The sequence below is a fragment of the Cryptomeria japonica genome, chromosome 6, assembly GCF_030272615.1.
Source record: "Cryptomeria japonica chromosome 6, Sugi_1.0, whole genome shotgun sequence".
NCBI classification, from domain to species: Eukaryota; Viridiplantae; Streptophyta; class Pinopsida; order Cupressales; family Cupressaceae; genus Cryptomeria; species Cryptomeria japonica.
The window spans coordinates 254,538,932-254,558,944 of NC_081410.1; the positions used below are offsets into that span (position 1 = coordinate 254,538,932).

The window sequence follows — 20,013 nt, forward strand, 5'->3', positions numbered from 1 at the left end:
GTGTTTATATAGAGCTAATAACAGAAATCAAGCAAAGCAACAACAATGGGCATTGGAGACCCAATAAGAGATAATAGTTTAGACCTATTAAAAAAGGAAATAGATACCAAGTTGAATGATGATAAGACCCCTTTCAATCAAAAGATGAGAACTGTAGACAGCAATTATGCCGCGCTTAATTAAATTATATTTGTTATGTTTTGTTATATGGCAATGTAATGTACCATTGATTCCCGTAGGGATAGGCAGTTGGCGGTTGGCATTCTAAACCAACCGCCGAGGGTATATGTACTGAAGATGGTACTAGGAACAAATTATTGTTGTTACTATATTATTCATTACAGGAGGAAATAAAGCTATATCTTTCTGCCACATATGTTCTGTTAATTATTTTGTGAATGATTTCTTTGTTTGTGCTTATTTACTTGCTTCATTCTGTTTACTTCTAGTAATCTAAGAACTCACACCGTAGGGAGTTAACATTTTGGCGCCATTGCCTTAAAAGAAATTGGGTCAGCCTTGAGTGATTCATGCTATAGAGCCCAATAAAGGTGAGAAGAAGGCACAAGGTGGTCAAGACCAAGCAATTAGGTGATTCGCCGACCCTCGTCCGGAGGGAGTACAGGGACAAGTCAAAGCCTGGAACTACCCGGAGTGTTGGGACGCTAGAGGTAGATGTGTACAGGATGCATGCGTGGCAAAATGCAAGGAAAACATCGAAACATGGCAGTCAAAACAATCCACCTAGGTCTGGCACACCTAGAAGTACCTGGAGTGTTGAGGATGCTAGAGGTGGACATGTAGAGGATGCATGCGTGGCTGAGAGTGCAAGGAAAGCACCGAAACGCAGCGGTCGGAACAGTCCCCTAGGTCCGGCACACAAGGGAGTAAGTAGGCAAGAAACCAATTTGCAGGAACTTGTCCCTCGCCGAGGAACCAAGAATAAGGGGTCCTGAGCCGAAGACTCCTTCGGTACCTTCTGAGTGAAAACAATGATGAACACCCAGGAGAAGCAGAAGCTCCCTAAATTTACAAGGGATGGATCGAAGGATCCTATACGACATTGTAAGACATGTATAACAATATGAGAGGCAAGTGGCCAAGATGACCACAATTATCGACTGAAGGTATTTCCCGCCACCCTTTGGGGAATTGCCATTGACTGGTACACAAACCTAGATACTAAGGACAAGGCCGGGTGGAGTGAATTGAAGAAGCCATTCGAAGAAGAGTTCAAACTCCTGAGGGATGCCAACGAGATTGTGGCCGAAATCTACAATACCAAGCAAGAGAAAAATGCGAGTGTGCGCACTTACAACCGTAGGCTCAAAGAGTTGTTAAACAAGATGGAGCACCAGCCAACTGACGGGTTGAAGAAGAGGTGGTTCACTAAGGGATTGATCCCTTCATTGCACAAGAAGATGAAAGCAGTGCCTTCGTCCTCGTACGCCGATGCTTACTATCGGGCGATGGACATTGAGAGTGAAAACAAAACATCCTCCCGAGGGAAGAGGAAGACCGATGATGAGAGCACCAAAGGTAGTAGTGATGAAGAGTCCAAAAACGTACAAGCCCTTCGACAGGATATGTTGAGAATGATGAAAGAATTGAAGACCAAGAAAGGAACCAATAAAGAAAGTAATGAAGTATGGTGTACTGAGTGCAAAATTGAGGGGCACACGAAAGATAATTGTCCTAAAAAGATGTTTTGTAAGATTTACCAGGTGATGGGTCATTCAATAAAGGAGTGTCCATATAATTTGAAGACTAGAAGTATGCAAGTACTCTTCACTCAAGGAGAGTCTAGCCCATCAAAACCACAAAATATTGATAAACAAGTTAAGAGATTTTACGGTGGATATGTGTATAGATAATTAATGAATCTTGGCTAATGAAGGTCTCCAGAAGTTTGCACTTTTCTCTACGGTTTTTGTTCTATAACTCTCAGGCAGAGTGTGGAGACAATTAATGAATGTTGGTAAAAGATTCAATGTGAAGAAGTAGATGCTTATAATAATAACATCAATCAATGTTAGAGGATGAAAAACAGTGATAATAATTTGAATAGAAGAGATTTTTAACAAAACTACAATCTAGTAAGAAAGCAGCGACTACAGTCAACCACTCAGTGATCAGTGATTACAAGTCTTTATATTGCTGACTTCATATAGTGGCAATCCAATATGAATAGCGATTTAAAGGCATTGATATAAGTAAAAAAACAACAATGATGGATATGATACACAAAATAATCAAATTCAGATACATATCATGATAGAATAAGACAGATCAAATGAGACAAAAAGGAGTGACAAAAGAAAATCAACTAAAGACAAAAAACAAACAAGACAAAAGAAATAAAGGACGAAACAGAAATAAAACAAAACACAATAAGACAAAAAAATAATAAAGCTTTTTAGAAAAGTACGATTTGTTAGGAAGTTGACAAAGGTGTAACTTATTAAAGAAATGACTCTTCCCATGTGGTGCGATTATGAATATATTTTGTTTGTTAAAGAAATAACTTTATTCAAAGGGTGTGTGTAATGTCCCCTTCTAGCCAGTGATCACTCCTGGTGAAGAATAGCCTATCCAAGAGGCCCGTAGGCTATTTTTGGCAAAATTAGGGTTTCCATCTTTCCGGAGGATTTTGAGTGGGAAGCAGTTGGAGTTTGACAGAATGAATCAAATTTTCCTTCTGGGTTTTATGTATGCTTCGCAGTGGTATGACATGCAATCAATTCAGGGGAATTTGCAGAACTTACTATTTTTAGTAAGTTGGTGGCAGCTGTAAGGGTTTTGAGATTATTCTGAGTTCTCTGAGCTTCTTCTCACGGTTCAGAAAATAGGCTGTTTGTAGTTGTTTTCAGGACTTACTATTTTTAGTAAGTGCCATTTCAGGCAGTTCTATTTTTAGCAGGGCAGTTCAGAACTCCAGTTCAGTCCAGCTGTTCATTCAGCACTTCAATCCTCAATCCAATTGGTATTGATTAGTATTTGGCTTGTAGAATGATTTATTAAATATTAACACTCCATTCTAAAGTTAATATTTAACTATCATTTGGATGACTTTGGAAAGTTAATATTTAAATGTTATTTGGACGACTTTGGAGATATAAAGCATGTTTTATTTAAATGATTTATTGCTCTCCTAAGTTGAGTGCCTTAATGAAATAATGTTTTAAGTCATCAATTGTGGACCTTGCAAATGGGTGAACTTGTCTAGATGGTGTGAATTTCTCCTTGGGCGCCCATGTGGTGAAATGAAATGGAAATGCAACACCATTTTGAAATATAATTTGCTTTGGGCGAATTTGGGAGCAGTTGAATTTGAATTTGGTGGAGCAAATGTTATAAATAAGAGCCTTGGGCTCTCATTTTAGGTATCTGAATAAGTTACATTGTTATGCTGCCGAAATGGTGAGCGAATTTGAGCTTTGGAGTTGAGGCTTCCTAGCTTGCACAATTTCGTACTTGCAATACAATACCTAGCTGATCACTGTGCCTGCAAGTGAATTTTGGTGCGTGGATTTTCAGTTTTCTGAGTTTGGTGTGTTTACTGTGTTGCTGGTTTTGGAGTGGCTGAAGCGGATTTCTGTTCATAGCTCTCTGCCTAAGCGTCTGTTTCTTCTAGGTAGAGGCTCGTCGAAAGCGTCTTGGAGAGGCGATCATTCATCTGGAAGGGTGTGGGATTTGATGTTGGGTTGAATTTTTAATTGCAAATCGTACCTCCTAGTTGGTCCTACATTTCTTGGGCTGCCTCGGTTTGTGTGCCATCCTTGTGTGGAGATTTTGGTGTTGGTTTGATGTCCTTGCTTGTTCGCCTTGGTCTTATCTATGGTTTGCTTGTGTTCATGCGCATTTTGGAGCTGTTTCGGGAGGTGTGTGCATATCAGTGTTGCTGATCCAATTCTCGAGTTGCTGGTATTTTATATCAGACATGTTATTTTATGTTTTTGGCTTGAAATCAACTATAGTTTATTGTTGTGAGCTTGTAGTACTTCATTGTAATCATCCTTGTATCATTGGTTAGTAGTACCAACCTCTATTATTGAACTTGAAGTGCTCATTGTAATCCCCACTGCATAAATGGAAGAGTCTGGCTTGGCCGCCTTAGTGTTTGTAATTTCAGTTGGTAACTTAGTCCTCCCATTGCATGAGTGGTCGAGTGATATTTTGTTTGTAATGGTCCTCCCGCTGCATAAGCGGTCGAGTGATATTTTGTTTGTAATGGTCCCCCCGCTGCATAAGCGGTCGAGTTGAGTTTTGTTATGTGTATTCAGTCCTCCCACTGAAACATTGCGGTTGAGTGATTCGTGTTGAGTGTGCTCTTTTCTTGCCTTGGCTGGTTTACCACCAAGTATCTTGTTTACCCGTTGGATAAGCGGAAGGGGTTGGCTTGCTGCCCACTATTGTAATCAGTACTTCAGCAGTTTGCAACTAACGATCCCCTGCAACCATATGCTCTCACCCCCCCAGTTTGGGCTCTCGGTGATCAAAAGGTGTAGGGTTCCTTCCTATTGGTTTTCGATTTCTCATTCTAACCCTAATGGGTGTGTTTGTGTGTGTAATCTTGTTAAAAAAAAAAATTGTTGGGGATATTACAGTGCGATTTGTTATGAAGGCCAAACTTTATTAATAAAGGAAAATTAGAAGTTGTGAATAAGGAAGCGATTAAGGTGTATGATGTGTCATGTCCATTTCATAAGGGATGGATTTCTTATATATGAAGATGGAAAAAGAAATAAGAATGGTGGTGGATTGTGTGTGGCACTGTGGAGAATTAGGAGATCATATATATATCAGAAAATCTGTATATGAAGATAATATAATAGATCATTCAAGTAGATACTCTGGAGCATTATAGTAAACTGAATGTATATAGAGAGAGAATATTTGATAAAGCATTTGCAATGATATTCATGTGATTTTGGAGCAGACTTATGCAGAAATTGAAGAGGTACAAATGCAAATAAAGAATAGGTATTAAGAGGACCAACTGTAGATTATACAAGGAGATTGTAAGAGGTTGTAGAAGCAAATTTGAAGGAGATATGAGAGTAGCATTATTGCAGACTTTTGAAGAGACTTTTGTGGCAAATTTATTGTCATAGCAGATTGGAGAAAAGAGTTACAGCAAAATTTGTGAAGAAAATTGTCCATCATCGTTGGAGAAGCAACATTGAGATGGAAGTTTGAATGAGGGGTTGGTGCCTCTAGTGAGTTGGTGCTCACGAATTAGAATGAGGGGTCGATGCCTCTAGTGGGAAAGAATCTCACAAACAAAAGGAGGGGTTGGTTCTTCAAATGGGTTAATACCTACGAATTTGTAAAAGAGTTTCTTGTATATAAGGACACTATTTTGCCGTGGTTTTCTCCCATAAGGGTTTCCACGTATATATCTTGTATTCTATTTGTGTTCACAATAGTTAGATCTTATGTGAAAGTTAGTATGCAATGAATATGCTTTGAGATTAATTTATATTCTTGTGAATTAAGTTGAAAAAGTAAAAGTTTATTATATTGATTCACACCCCTCGCCCCCCCTCTCAATATAAATGTTATAACGGTGTTCTCAACATATATATATGTGTGTGTGTGTGTGTGTGTGTGTGTGTGTACACATGTATGTATATATACACATGTTTGTATATATATATATATATATTAGAGTCATTTTTCAAATTTAACAATAATAATTTTTTGAATAAATGGTTCACCTATGATCCCTCTACCAAGGAGCTGTAATAGGCAAGGGAGGTTGAAAGGGTCCCATTGTTATTGTTTTCAACGATTATTATGAGGAAAAGGCAATTGAAGAGTGTTGAATGTGACCAACATGCAAGCGGCCTCCTTCTAGGGCTCTCACTTGTGTGATCTCCGCCTCTTTCTCTATTAATTCTTCCACATTTCCATTGCTCAGAGTAAACAGAAATAGTAAATATTATAATATTTGCCCAATTTTTAGCCACACTTGCAGGTGGACTCATAACAAATCGGAACCCATAGCGAACCCATAGATACAGTGGGCATTCTTGCCGAATTGTGTGGATCTTGTGTGTTTTCTATTAATATGGTTGTTAAATTTTAAATAAGTAAAATCTTGTTTTCTACTAGTTCAAACCCCTTCTCAATATAAGTGAGTGCTTGTTTACAGTTATATCTGATAAATTAAATATAGGGTAATAATAATACAGATAACAATGCATATGGAATACAAGAGTAAAATATATCTTTATTTGCACATGAAATTATTACAAAGAAGAAGACCAGAGATGGTCGGCCAAGTATTACAATTGATCTAACTCTCTCCTTTCCCCTTCCTTGACAACACAACATATTTAAAGAATATGACAGTTGCCAAGAGGAACACAACCGTCAACCAATCGACACCTTAACTACCCGAGAGTAACAACAAACTTAATTTGGACAATTAATACATTGTCGAATAACCAATATTATCAAACATAACAATAGGCATTTTATGCCAACTACATCATCCCCCCCATAAGAAAAAGTGTTCTTCCAAAAGACAAGTAAACATCAAGTAATATTCGGTAAGAATAATGACAAGAGTGTAGACAATGACTTGGACTGGAAAACCCCAACTTGTTTGTGCTACAATGTCGGTGCCCACTCCTTACAAGCTAAAATTCTCACTTCTTGAGTTACACGGATTACTCAACTGATAAAACATGGTCTTTGGTACCTACACTAAATGGTAATAAAGGATGAAATAACTATTTCAGTGCACTACTATGTTTCTTTGAGTTTCATATTAAATGTTTGTCAAGTGATAGAAAAGGAGGGAACAGAATTCTAAGTTCAATCCAACTACTAGTTCAAAAAACTTTACTTCCAATCTCTAAATAGGAACCATACAACATGTGCTCCAAGATTCTAATGGTAATTGTTGGTGCAATATCTTATATTGCACCTCTTTTATTTAAGCTTACTTAGGCAAAAAAAAATTATCCATGATAGTTGATAAACACATGTGCTTCTTGATTGAAGGCAATAAGGTGCCACCACTACCTCTAGTTGTCAAGTAAGCAACTCTCTTATTTGAGTATTGTTGACGTGGCTAAAATCGTATCGCTACAACTTTATCCGGCCAACGCAGAATAGAATGCTCTCGTTGAGTATCCTATCCTCTCTTGTATAAGGAAGCCCTAATGTTGTTTTAGCTGATCAAAGGGGACAGCCTCAAGGTTCCAAATGTCAGGTTATGACTATGGGATAGCTCAGCGATTGATGTGTTTTGCTGGGAGCACAAGGGGCCTTACGTTTGCAACAAGCTGGTCTGTATTCTAAGATGTTGCGGGAAGAATAAATGCAAAAGGATAGGGTTAAGAGACCTAAAATTAACAAGACTGGTATGCGGGTAGACGGATTCAACATAACCAATCCCTGCTTGGCCAGAATAACTCACAAGCTCACAAGAACAGTGCAATCTTCAAGGGGACTTAGAAGATTTTCAAACTGCAGGTGCATGCCCAAACACCCAATTCTGGCACAGCTCAGACAGACACCTACAATTGAACTAAACACAATTTTAATGGCTCGGACTAACCATACATAAGGATACACAATCAGCATATCCCCAATGATATGAACCCGAATCTATCAAATACCTACACACCAAAAGGATCTATCTAATCTGCTGAAGAAAATCATGCAAACATAATAAAACCAAGATGATAAACACCAAATCAATGTCCATTATATTGATTCTAGCTGCTATTACAACAATTTTTGCAGCATTTCTATGATACTACTAACTACTAAATTCCAACCTTTGAACAATCTAACCTATTCTAACTGTCTATAAAAACTCTAACAAGAATCTAACTCTTTACAAAAGAAAGGCCTCTGCCTTTTATAGATTTTACAAATTTGAATCGATGGCCAGGATTGATTGCATCCAAGGGCCCTGATCTACCTTCTAGAAGCCTAGCAGCTTTTACGCATGCCTACTCAATTCTCAGTCATCCCCCCAGCCACATTTCCAACTACCTACAACTGTTTGTTATCAATTCAGATCTATCAAGTTGTTGGACATAACTGACCTATGTCCCCTCATTTTGAATTCATTAGGTGGGGCCCATAGGCAGTCTTTTACAATACAACAATTCAGTTTTTTAAACTAATTTTTTGGAATTTCTTCCAACTATGTATCTTTCTAAGAATGCACATTTTGTAGCATTCGGTGTGTTCTTCGTCTTCGGTCTGGTTGGTGGACTTCAACTTTGTGGTCCGGTGGCGCGCTTCCCCGCGTTTTTCTGCTTTGACCTTGCACCCTGCAACACATTCCTCATTTCCGGCGTTGCTCACGATCGCGTCTCCAATTTGCGTTTCAGGTTGTCATCAATCTGCAAACAATGAATTCCATTTCTTATAACCATTTTGAAAAATTAAATACATTAATTTAACAAATATTAAAATTTTAACTTTAAACACCCCTTGATGAAAATTCGCCTGCTTCATATCTTTTGCGAGATATTACTACAACAAAAGTCTTCCTCTGATGAACTTCGGGTGATTTGAAGGTTTCGGGAGATTTTGTTTAAAGTCAAAATGTTGCTTTTAATAAGCTTCGGGTATTTTGACATGTTTTGTGCGACTTTGCTCTCAATGCTTGTTCATTTTTTAGCTTCACTTGCTTAAACCTTTAAAATGCCCCTCTCATAAAATCGAGTATTTTAAGTGAAATGGGCGACTTTACTACCAACACTATCGAATCCCCCTTTTAAACGCCCTCTTCCTTAAGTATAAAATTCGGCCATTTTTACTTAAATGAGCTAACTTTCTTTTAATTGTGTGACAAATTCGGGGTTATAGGCTAAAATGTGTGACTTTTCTTTTCATTGTGCCCTCTACTTAAAGATTTTCGGGAATTCAAATGAAAATGTGCGATTTAGGATGCCTTTGGTTTTTTGGCCTTTTTGGCTTTAAGGCATGATTTCCTTTGTTTCACTCCTTGGCAAAGTTTCAAATTTCGGGCCTTAGAAGCCATTTGCACGATTTTGATGTATTAAAACACCCTTTGTTTGAAATTCAAGCTGTTAAGACTCTTTTGCCCGAATTTGATATGTATTCCAAACTTCGGGCATTTACCCTTTTTTGTGCAATTTTTACCTTATTGCCTCTTCACTTTATAAAATTTGGGATTTGTTGACAAAAGGAGCGATTTTGGTGAGCTTAGGTTTTTCGTCCTCTTGAATTTAGGGCAGATTGGAGATTTTGCGCGATTATTAGTTGAAGCCCTTTTTTTTCTTTTTTTTTTCTATCTTTTCGGCTTAGATGGGCTATTTGTGAATTTGAACTTAGCTAAAGTTTCGGTTAGATGAGCCCTTTTTTTTTTTGCACGATTTAAACCTTCGGCCTAATGAGACGATATTGTGAGTTTCGGTGAATTTTGTATTTCGGCACTTTGACCAAACCGCGCGATTTTGGTAAGACTTGAGACTTTCACGGCCTAGAAAGGGATTTTGAAAGTTTTACGAATTTCAAGCAAATGAAAGGATTTGGCGAATTTCATTTTTACAGGGAAATGCGCGATTTTAGATTTAGAACATTTTCGGCCCTTTTGAAGGAGACATGCGATTTTGTTTGGCCTGATTTCATTCCTTCTCTTTTCCTATCGCGTGACTTACAGTTTTGCAGGTGACCTCGCGTTCTTGCTTGCCCTTTCTGCTCACCAAACTCGGACCCTTGGGAAAGAATGTGAGTTCGGGGTTTATCGGGTTTTTTTGGGTTAAATGAGCGAATTTCCGAGGCAAATGCTCGATCTTGTTCATTATGTGCTCTCCAAAAAATGCTTCGAATTTGGATTTAGACGCTCTCTTTCTTTCATACTTTGGCTCGGGCAAACTAGTACAAGGGGGTTCCCTGAAACAGGGGCGTGTGTGCAACGAGCACAACAAGTATATGTCTCTTTTAGTTCAATAAACTCACCTTCTCTTTAACACTTCTCACCATGACTTATCTTCTCTTTGACACTTCTCACGATAACTTATGCATTCAAGTGGCTATATGTGTTTGTGTGTGCACACATTTTCTTTTGAAGAAGTAATGAAAAAACAACTTCTATTCATATGTAATTATCAATTCTTTCTTGTGTATAGAAAGTAACAATCTAAGATTTGGGGCCAAAGCTCCACACAAACTCAGTAGTCAAAAAATATATCTAATATGCAAAATGGGTTTCTATTATCTAATGGGTTTTTATTTCAAGTTGATTTTTTTATTTTTCACAGATATGAACAAGTTTGACAATCAAGATTCATGATTCTTCTAATATAGCAAGCTTCATCAGATTCAACTAAGTCGAAGAATCAAAGTTGCAGACACGTCCAGCCTAATTTAGACTCAATTCCACTAGTTCATGTAGGTTCTCCACACTATGACCTAGAGCAACCACGAAAGTTTGTTTATCTTTTAATTCTATGTTACTGGGTTCTTCTAAACCCCTGCCCATAACCATGTGGGTACAGTTCTAGCTCTAGTCCTTTACTAGTTCCCCACTAGTGAACCCAGGGTGCCCATGGGGGAGCCCAGGTGAACCTAAACCAAACCCAAGTGAATCTAGGACCCAAGGGATGCCCAAAAAAACAGAAAAAATGTTTTTCTTTTAATATTTTTATAAACAAAAAAATGCCTACATACATAATTTCGCCCTGAAGTAATAAAATTGTGAAAATGTCATACATCATGAAGGTTTGTCAAACTTGATTACGATGAGGGGATGATGAGGAATTGGGATCTAACTCATGAGTGTGTTGACTTAGACATTATTGTTGCACAACTTGCCACAAAATATCGTTAGACGAGGTGGCTTGTACTTTCAAGTGAAATTGAACCATATGTTAGACTTTTGATGCTTTTATTGAAGAGCAATATGAAGATTATTAATTAGACATAAAGCCTACAACTTAGTCCAAAGATAAAATACACCTGCACTGATATGGATTTTCCCTCAGTTCTGTTCTTAAGAAGCCATATATATACATATCCCTAACATTAATTGCATGACAATATTCAACTTCACTACATGTAAATTATTTCCAACTTCTCAAACAGAAAGAATATTAGGAAAGAGGCTAGCACCTTCGCATATGCCACAGCCTGAGTTGTAGATTTCGGCAATTCTGCATTTTGTTCTACAGATTTGGAGGTCATTACTGAATATAATGATTGAATGTCTGCATTAAGAACCTGCACAGGAAAAATACCATTGATAGTTGGCACCAGTGTACATATTTCTCATGGTTTGTGCATGTGTAAGTTCACTCTCAGAAAAGAGTAGTTGAGCTGATTAAAAAGAATCTAAAAAATGTCCTGGATTTTTTACCACAAAAATTAAGTAACACGTTTCCTGAGGAAAGCAGAAACTAGTTCAACAAAAGTAAATGAAAATCTATAAACATTCAAGGAAAAGGTTAAACATGTTTATGGAAAGAAACAACAGTAACATTCAAAATGGTTAACTAATAAACCCTTTCTTGTAAATCAGCTAGCTGAAGATTCCTACCCATCAAACTGTATAATCATCTATCTTAAATTAGGCATGCCTTTTAACTATGAGAAGAAGATAAGGTTTCATAAATACATTAAATAACAATGAAAAACAGATTCTTGATACCTTTTGTTAGACCTAATCAATTGTTTCTTAAGCTGTTCCTGCAAAATTTATCAGCTAGCAATTCAAGCTTTTTCCTTTGAGGGAAAGATATCCTTAATGACTCCAATACAGCTAGATGCATAGCCAAAACCAACTTTTTATAAGCCTTTGTCCTACCATTAGATCAAGGTGTCAAAAAAATAAAGAACCTGATCAATTGAGTAGTTTTCTTATAAAAAAATATTATAATCATAAAGGATATAGTTAAAAAAACCCTAGAAGCAGATCACAAGGACCAAAATTCTTAAAGTACAAATGTCCTTTTGAATGAGGGGAGAATGGAAACTTGGGGAGGATAACAGCCAGCTGAGAAGCCTAAGAAAAACAAGTTACAGATATATAAGTCACAACGAACTCATTGCACAAGGAGTTACATAGGAGTGCATATCCTAAAAAATTGAGGTATGTAAGAGCATAGTGACACTGATGTGAGGACCACTCCAGTGATCAGAAGAGGCTGTGTGCTGAGAAAAATGAAAATCATTTGTATTAAAAGTTCTTTTAGAGGCCATTTAATGCTGTTTATAACCATGGAAAGCTCTCTTCTCGCTTTTTCATTGCTCAAAAGACACTGAAAAGCCTCAGTTTCATTGAGAACACTCGACTAGCATCACATTGGGATCATTAGGCCCTCTTCTTGCTTGCATAAACAGCTGATGGTGACCATTTGATTGTCTCTGATTCCTTGATTGTTGCTGAGGAGCAGATTGAAGGAAAGAAGTCTCAATTCACTGGGAGCTTACTATAGTGGTGGCCTTGTTGTTTTGAGCATGGTTGTCAGTTCCCATATAATTTGGAGGGATTTCAGTGTGGCCTTTGTACAGTCAGCTAAAAGATTGACACTTCAGGAAATGCAGATAAGGGAAACAAAGATCTTGTCCTTGAAGGGGACAGGAGAAGGTTTAGATTGTAGGGATTCTACAAAATAAGCTTAGTAGCTGAAATTAAGTTTCACAGGCTAGACAGGGTATGTAATAAGATTGGAATTAGGGGAAAAGAAAGCTGAAGCAAAAGTGGTCTTACCCTTTTTAACTGACTATGGAAGGCTCTGCCTCATTGGCACTTAACTTAGCAGCAACCTTGCATTCAGTTTGATATGAACTATTTCACTTGTATTATTTTTTAGTTTTCTTGGTTATAACTATCTCTACAGTATTTTAAGTCTGCAGGTTTGTGTGGAGTATTATGCATAGTATAAATTCCCATATCTGATAGGGGTCCCTAGAGGTATTACAAGTGAGTAAATGTCGCAGGGAATTTGATTTGTGAGGATAGGGACCCCAAATGGAGCCAATATGGGTTGGTCACAATCCATTCCCCCCCTATGATACTATGTGATCTCTTTTTTGTGTCTCTCTTGGAGGCTAACCATTTTACATAAGCAAGAAAAAGGTACTTGGAAATGTATGGAGGGATCCTCAAAGGGGGCCTCTGAGACCATCTTTCCAAACTATTTCTATGGTTCTTTGGTTATGTTGGTGTTCAAAGTTGTGCATTCCCAAACCCCTAAAGCTAAGCTATTCTTAAATGCCAAGGCTGTCGAACTCAGAACAAATATCTTACAACTTATTATCAGGCAAAAGACAACAATGAACCAATTGATAAGCATGGATAACTCTTTTTCTACTTTAGGCTCTGCTATGGCAAGGGGGGGGGCGGTGGGTATTCCCGACGGCCTTATCTCTATGAAAATGAAAGATAGGTGACTCAAGAATGAACCTTCAAACAAACCATACCTACACATAAGAAACTACAGTATAACTGTCACTAAGCACCTATATGTTGATTTCTTAATGCAAGGATTCTACACCTCTATTAAGCAAATACATAACCAAAATAAGGAGCCCAAAAATATTTCCTTATTAACCCCTAATGATATTCACCTTTAAGCATACACTAAGTCATGGATGTAAAGAGAACAACAGTGCACACTTCACTTGAGGTAATGCTTGTAGAAATTACTAAGATTATGCAATGCTGGTAGAATTATTAACACTGTGTTTGTTAAAAGGTTTATACTTTGTTGTTTCAAATGTGATGGTATGATGAAAGGTTCAACATGTAGCAAATGAGTGCCTTTATCCAATAAGGGCTAAAGGTTCTATGTTTCAAAACCAAAAGATCACATGAATGTAATCCAATAGATGGCACCTTCATGAGGATACAAACAAGGACTATGCCTCATATTCACTCAAACAAGCTAGGTTCTATGCATGCATACTAAAAAGCACATAGAATTACAATATATCTAGTTGAACATACTTTAGTAATCCATGAATATACACATAAACTTTATATATTGCTTTGATATGGTGACTTACAAAAGCCTTACAAAGAAGTTTACAATCTTCTAGCTGCCAAACTAGGTGGGATTGTCCATTCAAATGGTAAGGTTTCAGGGATTTGTGTGTCTGAATGGTCCATAGGTGTAAGAGGGGACCAAGAGGTCCACAAGAGGAATTCCTAGGCAGCGAAGTGGGGGATTGTGTTGACGCGTCTAAAGTTGCATCGCTGCAAACTCCATCTGGCCAATGCAGAATAGAATGTACTCGCTGAGTATCCTATCCTCTCTTGAGATAAGGAAATCCCTAATGCTGTTTTTTACGTTTGATCAAAGGAGACGACCTCAAGGTTTTGATTGTCAGGTCTTGACTGCGAGATTACTCAATCATTGATGTGATTTGCTGGGAGCACAAGGGGACTTACGGTGAGATGAACAATTGTTGGTTGACTTCCCTAAAATTCTAACAGTCTCGTTATCAGTTGATTTCAGTTGGATCGATACTAGTTCAGCTGGACTGTGGGGTTTCTTGGTAAAAAAGGAAAAAAGAGGGATAGGATAAAGAGATATAGAAGATCTAACTATTTAACCAAGATAGCATTTTCAATGAAAACAGACAGACACCTCCAAATAACCAGATTAAACACTATCAGCTACTTAAGCACGACGTTTATAAGAATCTAGTGCGATCTTCAAGGGAAAATAAGATTTTCATGCTATTAAACATAGACTCAGAATTTTTATATTCATTCACTAATTGTTTAATAACTGAACTAAGCATATGAGAAGGTTCAGATTAACCATGCAAAGGGAATGACAGTCAGTCAGTCCTTAATGGTATGAACAGCGAGGATTCTATCAGATGTTTATCTAGAAAATGCTATAAAAAAATGAAAGACATAACAAAATAATTAAATGGTGAAGAAGGAGACCATGCACTCACAATGAAAAGAAAACAGCTTTAACTTTGCATTAATCCTGTGTAAATTTCGCCAGAGCTTCAACAACAATCCATGAACTTCTTACAAAATAAGGGAAAACCAGTCCCTTCAAATAGGCTTCCAAAAATAGATGAATGGCCAAGATCTTAAACTAAACAAGTGGCCCAGATTCATCTTTACAAAAGGTACCCATACCCATAAATGGAGGGTAAATATCAACAACCACCCAAAAGGGAGCAATAACTACCTAAAAAGGTAATTAAAAACTATCCATAATAATTCAAAAAGTGCACATGCACAAAGTTTAAAGTTTACAGTTGACTTGGCAGTCAAATATGGACTTTGGCCAAAAAGTGTTTTTTTTAAATTTAAAAGAAAAATGCATTTTAAGAAAGCACTTTCTCTTTTCCAGCTTCATATCCTCTTTCTAAAAATTCATCCTCGCCATGCAAATATTCTTTCCAAATGTCCCGACCTGCTGCACGTTCTTCGCGAACATACTCTTGGAACCTAATACACAACTGGAACAGCAAACTGAACTGAGGCATAGGGGGATGACGAATTTTATACTGCATGTCCTCCAGATAACAATCTACATGCTTCAAACCATCCTGCCAGCTGGACCGATTACGCTCAAAACACATGCCTGAATGTAGTTGACCGGCAAAACCAAGGTCCTCGATGGAGTAGGCGATCTTGTCTGTTCTCAATCTTTTCTCCCAGTCTGGTTGCACTACGTCATCGGACAGATCATTTTTCCATCCCAAAACCATTGATCGGAGGATCGTCTTGCCAAGTTCCTGCATGTTCTTCAGAATTCCCTCGCATGCATCTTGCTCTTTGTCAATGATCTCTCGTCTCATTCTTCATAGTGATAGTCTAGTACCATTCTTTAAAAATGTTGATATTGTGGGGGTCCAAGATGGCAGAGAGTGAAGGAATCTGTGCCTGGGTCCAGAAAAGAGTTCTTACAAGAGGAAGAGTTGTAGCAACTACCCCATGGATTCTGAGGCATTCCCGTTTTACCTCGAGCAACTTGACCAAAATGGTCTCTCGATGGTGGGCCCTTTCTTTTACCTCTTCAATGATTTGCTCTCCTCTTTCTTTAAGGCCTTGCATCCATTCCTTGACGGCCTTGGCAGTATCTCGTACTCCTTCAAATTCTGTGGTGGTCCTTTGCGCCAATGCTGTCGGGGGAATGTGGGATTCGGAAGCATTATGTAATGGTCTTAGGAGTTGATCAATGTACCCCTCGGCCTGCTCAGCACGAACTCGATACATGTCCTTTTCAGCAGTTATATCTTCGAGTTGTCTGAGCATGTTTTGCACAGAGTCTTTGAATTCCTCCCTTTCCTGTTTCTTGGTAGCTCGTCCGATGGGGACAGTTGTGATGCTATAATCAGCTAGTGTAACTTGATCTGTTGGCATGTCGACAGGCGGGGTGGCGATATGGAGGGCATGATTCCTTTGCTCATCTCTGGTTATCCGGGAATATGCCTTAGGCTTTTTCTTCCCCTTGGATTTTGCTTCATCTATGTGCGAGAAAATGTCCTCCAAGTCAATGGGCAGCTTGGTGGCTGACTTTCGCTAAGCTCGAGCAATTAACCAATCTTGAGGTATGGTCTAGGTTGATGCTATAGTTAAATTTGCACTCTACTCTTTAATGTTTTCAGTCGGCTCATTGCATATTTGCAGCTGCTCTGTTACAGGAGGAGTGGAGGAAGTGCCAAGTCCTTTGCTCGCAGCTGAATTCTCTCCTACTTCACTGAACAACTGTCTGGTATCTTCATGTGATGGTTGTTCTTCAGTCCTTTTAGGCTCGCGGGTCTCATCTGTCCTTTGCTCTCCTTCAACGTTGGAGTCATCCTTGGCAGTACTATGCAGTTGCAATTCATGGCGCTTTGCTGGGTGGGTTCATGCAATTCAAGCCCTTGAATGGATGGAATCTCTCCTTCCTCCACTTGATTCTCAGGTTCGGCAGACTCAATGGCTCTTACCTCTGTATCTAGCATGTCTTGTTCAGGGGGATCATCAACTCCGAATGCGTCAATATTGCTCTGGGAAGGCAGAGCAGGTATATAATCTAGTTCAACTACATCATCAGTTGAACTGGGGTCTTTTGATGATGAAGTTACTTCCGGTCTTCTAATAGGGATCTTCTCCCTTCTTGTTCTCTTAGATGTCTGAGTCCCTCTGCTGGCTTTAGCCTTCTTCCTTTTCTCGAGCTTTTCAACCTCTTCCTTAGGTGCACTAGAGGTTCCCTCATCTTCAGAGGACTGAGAATCAAGGCTACCCATCATGTGGTAGGTGAATTGGACTCCCTCATGAATCAGCCGCTCAATTTGCTGGTGCAACCATTGATCAATGTATCTTCCTGGCGCTGCCATAACCGCCTCAAAATCAGTCATTGGATCTTGTGACCAATTGATGCCTGGCAAGAGATATCTTACCGCCTCGAATTCCCGAACTTGTAGGCAATTTCCTGAATCCGATAGCTGATCTGGGACCTGACGATATTCATAGAGTCGCATTTGCTGCACACTCAGCCTTGAATATTTGCGTCATCGGACTTCATAGTCATCAGAGCAGTTCTTCCAATAATCTTCAACTGACTCCTTCGCTCTATATCGCCTACCATAGGCTCTCTTCGCCAGATTGTCATGATCAAAGCATTTCCTAGGGAAATGTTTCTGTAGGCCGTAAGAGGCTAGTTTTGCAAGGGATTCTTCGGCTTGAACTAGACTTTTCAGATGGACATCAAGGTTACCTATGATCATAGGGAAGGTGAATCCAGACTGCTTTTTGTCTCTGAATAAAGTGTTCGCCGGACGTGATTGCCTTGCGACTTCCAGAAGAACTATCTTGTCGGTTGGGTATCGCGGAAGTCGGAAAGGAGCACCCTCAAAGCCAGCTATTCAGATGTAGGAGAATCTTGGGAACTGGATGAACCAAGCGCCATACCTTTGTACCAGAATAGTAGCTTTCTCTGAAAGCCTTATGTCTAGTCTTCCTTGCATCAGCCTGACCAAGCGCATTGTGAAAGCATCATTGACGCGCTCATACTGGCCAACCGCATAGGCAGGGCTATTCTTTTCCCTTTGAGCTATGTCCTGATAGTGTAGCTGTGGATAACAATCATATATCTTCACCTGATTGGGTCCATTCCCAATTTCACCTTTCATGATTAAACCTGGCAGTGGCTAGTTTCTGGTGAACATGTAGACCAAATAGGATGTCATGGTAAAATATTTTTTCGCCTCAAGTTCGATCAATTGGGTATGGATGTTGTCACTTATGATCTGGGCCCAGTCAAACTTAGATTTCCCAGCGAAGACCTATTCTGTGAAGTAGAACATCCACTCTTCAAAGTAGTTGGATTGGAGGAGTCCCATAATCCTGCTGAGCAGTGTAACCATGTCTCCATGGTCATTGTGAAAGTCGCTCCTGGGATCTTTTTCCCAATCCTAATGCTTGGAGGTCTTCTCTCCTTGTTCCACTCCTCATTTATCAGTGTTCTGCATTTGGCAAGGTTCATATCATACGCCACCTGCACTTCATCTATAGTTGTTGCTATGGGGTTGTTTGGGAAGGGAATGTCAAATGCGTCGCCAATGGCTTCAGGAGTGAAGTCAGCGAGAACCATATTCTCAAGGAGTACCAATTTGATGTTTGGTTGGTAGTGTCGGGCAGCCTCTACTACCAGTTCATAATTTTGCACTGAAGGGGGAAATCCTACTGCCTGAGCGATGCCACTTTCCATCATCTGCCTAGGCCTGCCATAAGCATTAGGGGAGAAAACTCGGTCTCTGAAATCTTGAATATCAATGTGCCCCAGGTCAGTATCACCTACATTTTCCCACACACTTTGAACTTTTGATTCCCTCAGTCCTCCTCTCTGATACTGATATTTCATCTTTTTGACTCTACGAGGGATATCTGACTTGGATGCTCATGACGTTTCGGCTGCACCAGGCGTCTTTGATGATTCTATCGCCGATTTAGGCATTTATCCTACACAGCCAGACGCAAATTACGAGACGATCTAAAGGAAACAAAGCGGGTTAGATAAAAGGGATATGCTAGCACACAAGGATTAATTTGAAAACCGAATTTTAAGAAAGCATGATACTTCAGCTAAAGAGCTTGATTGATTTAGATATGAACATTATGAAGCTCTTGGATTACGAATTTACTTATTCGGCTACGGTTCAAGGACTTAGACGATTTCGACTGCTAAATTTACACTTAGACATTTTAGGATTGAATTTCAAAACGGACGAAGCTTAAGATTTTCCTTAAGTCTGAAAATGCATTTTCTAGGTTGACTCCTGGGAACAGAGTTCCGTGACTCGAGGCGAGTCACGCGAGTCAACAGGCCGGGTGACCCCTGCCGGGTCACGGTGACCCTGACCCGGGCTCGGACGGGTCAAAGGGCGTGACTCACCTGACTCGCCGAGTCAGGCGAGTCATTCCCTGACTCACCGAGTCCGAGGGTCATGACCCGGCTGGAGTCACTTAATAAAGTGCAGTAAAAAAAAAAAAAAAACATAACATTTTTTAATGACTTTTTTCGCCATTTCCCTTTCTTATAACACCCGACGCCTTTAGAAAATAGTAAAAGTATTTTTGGCCTCACGGGGCACTGCCCCTCGACCCCGCCCTGTATCGCGACAGGGAACGCGCAAGGGGCGCTGCCCCCAAACCCCCGTTGAAAAATATAGGGGGAAACCGCACCGATAGAAGTAGGGAAAATCTAACCTCTGACTCTGATTAGGCTCCATATAACAACACAACTTAGAAATCTTGGTAATTGGTATTTAGATTTAGTATTTCAAATTTCCTATAGTCTCATTTGAAAATGTAATTCTTATACTGTAATACTGTCATACATCTTTTCAAAACTAGTTTTTCAAGTACTATATGTATATGTATAACTATATCAGCACCACCACCCCGCCACCCCCCTGTCGTCGTCCCCCTGCCGTCCCCAAACTTAGGCCCTTGGTCCCCCTGTCCCGGAAACACGTCCCCTCGTCCCCAACACCTATGGCTACTCAGACTGGCACATCACAGGCAGAGACTATGGCTACTCAGTCATCCAGGACCTA

The 20,013-nt window shown here is 39.3% G+C and overlaps 1 protein-coding gene across 4 annotated transcripts in view; it reads right to left on the bottom strand.

Moving 5' to 3' along the window:
• Positions 1–20,013, bottom strand: part of LOC131037351 (uncharacterized) — a 241,535-nt gene that overhangs the window by 58,794 nt on the left and 162,728 nt on the right. For all 4 annotated transcript variants that reach the window (XM_057969481.2, XM_057969491.2, XM_057969467.2 and 1 more), the window contains one exon: positions 11,110–11,217. In XM_057969481.2, the coding sequence (XP_057825464.1) occupies positions 11,110–11,217 (108 nt within the window). The remainder of the gene's footprint in view (positions 1–11,109; positions 11,218–20,013) is intronic.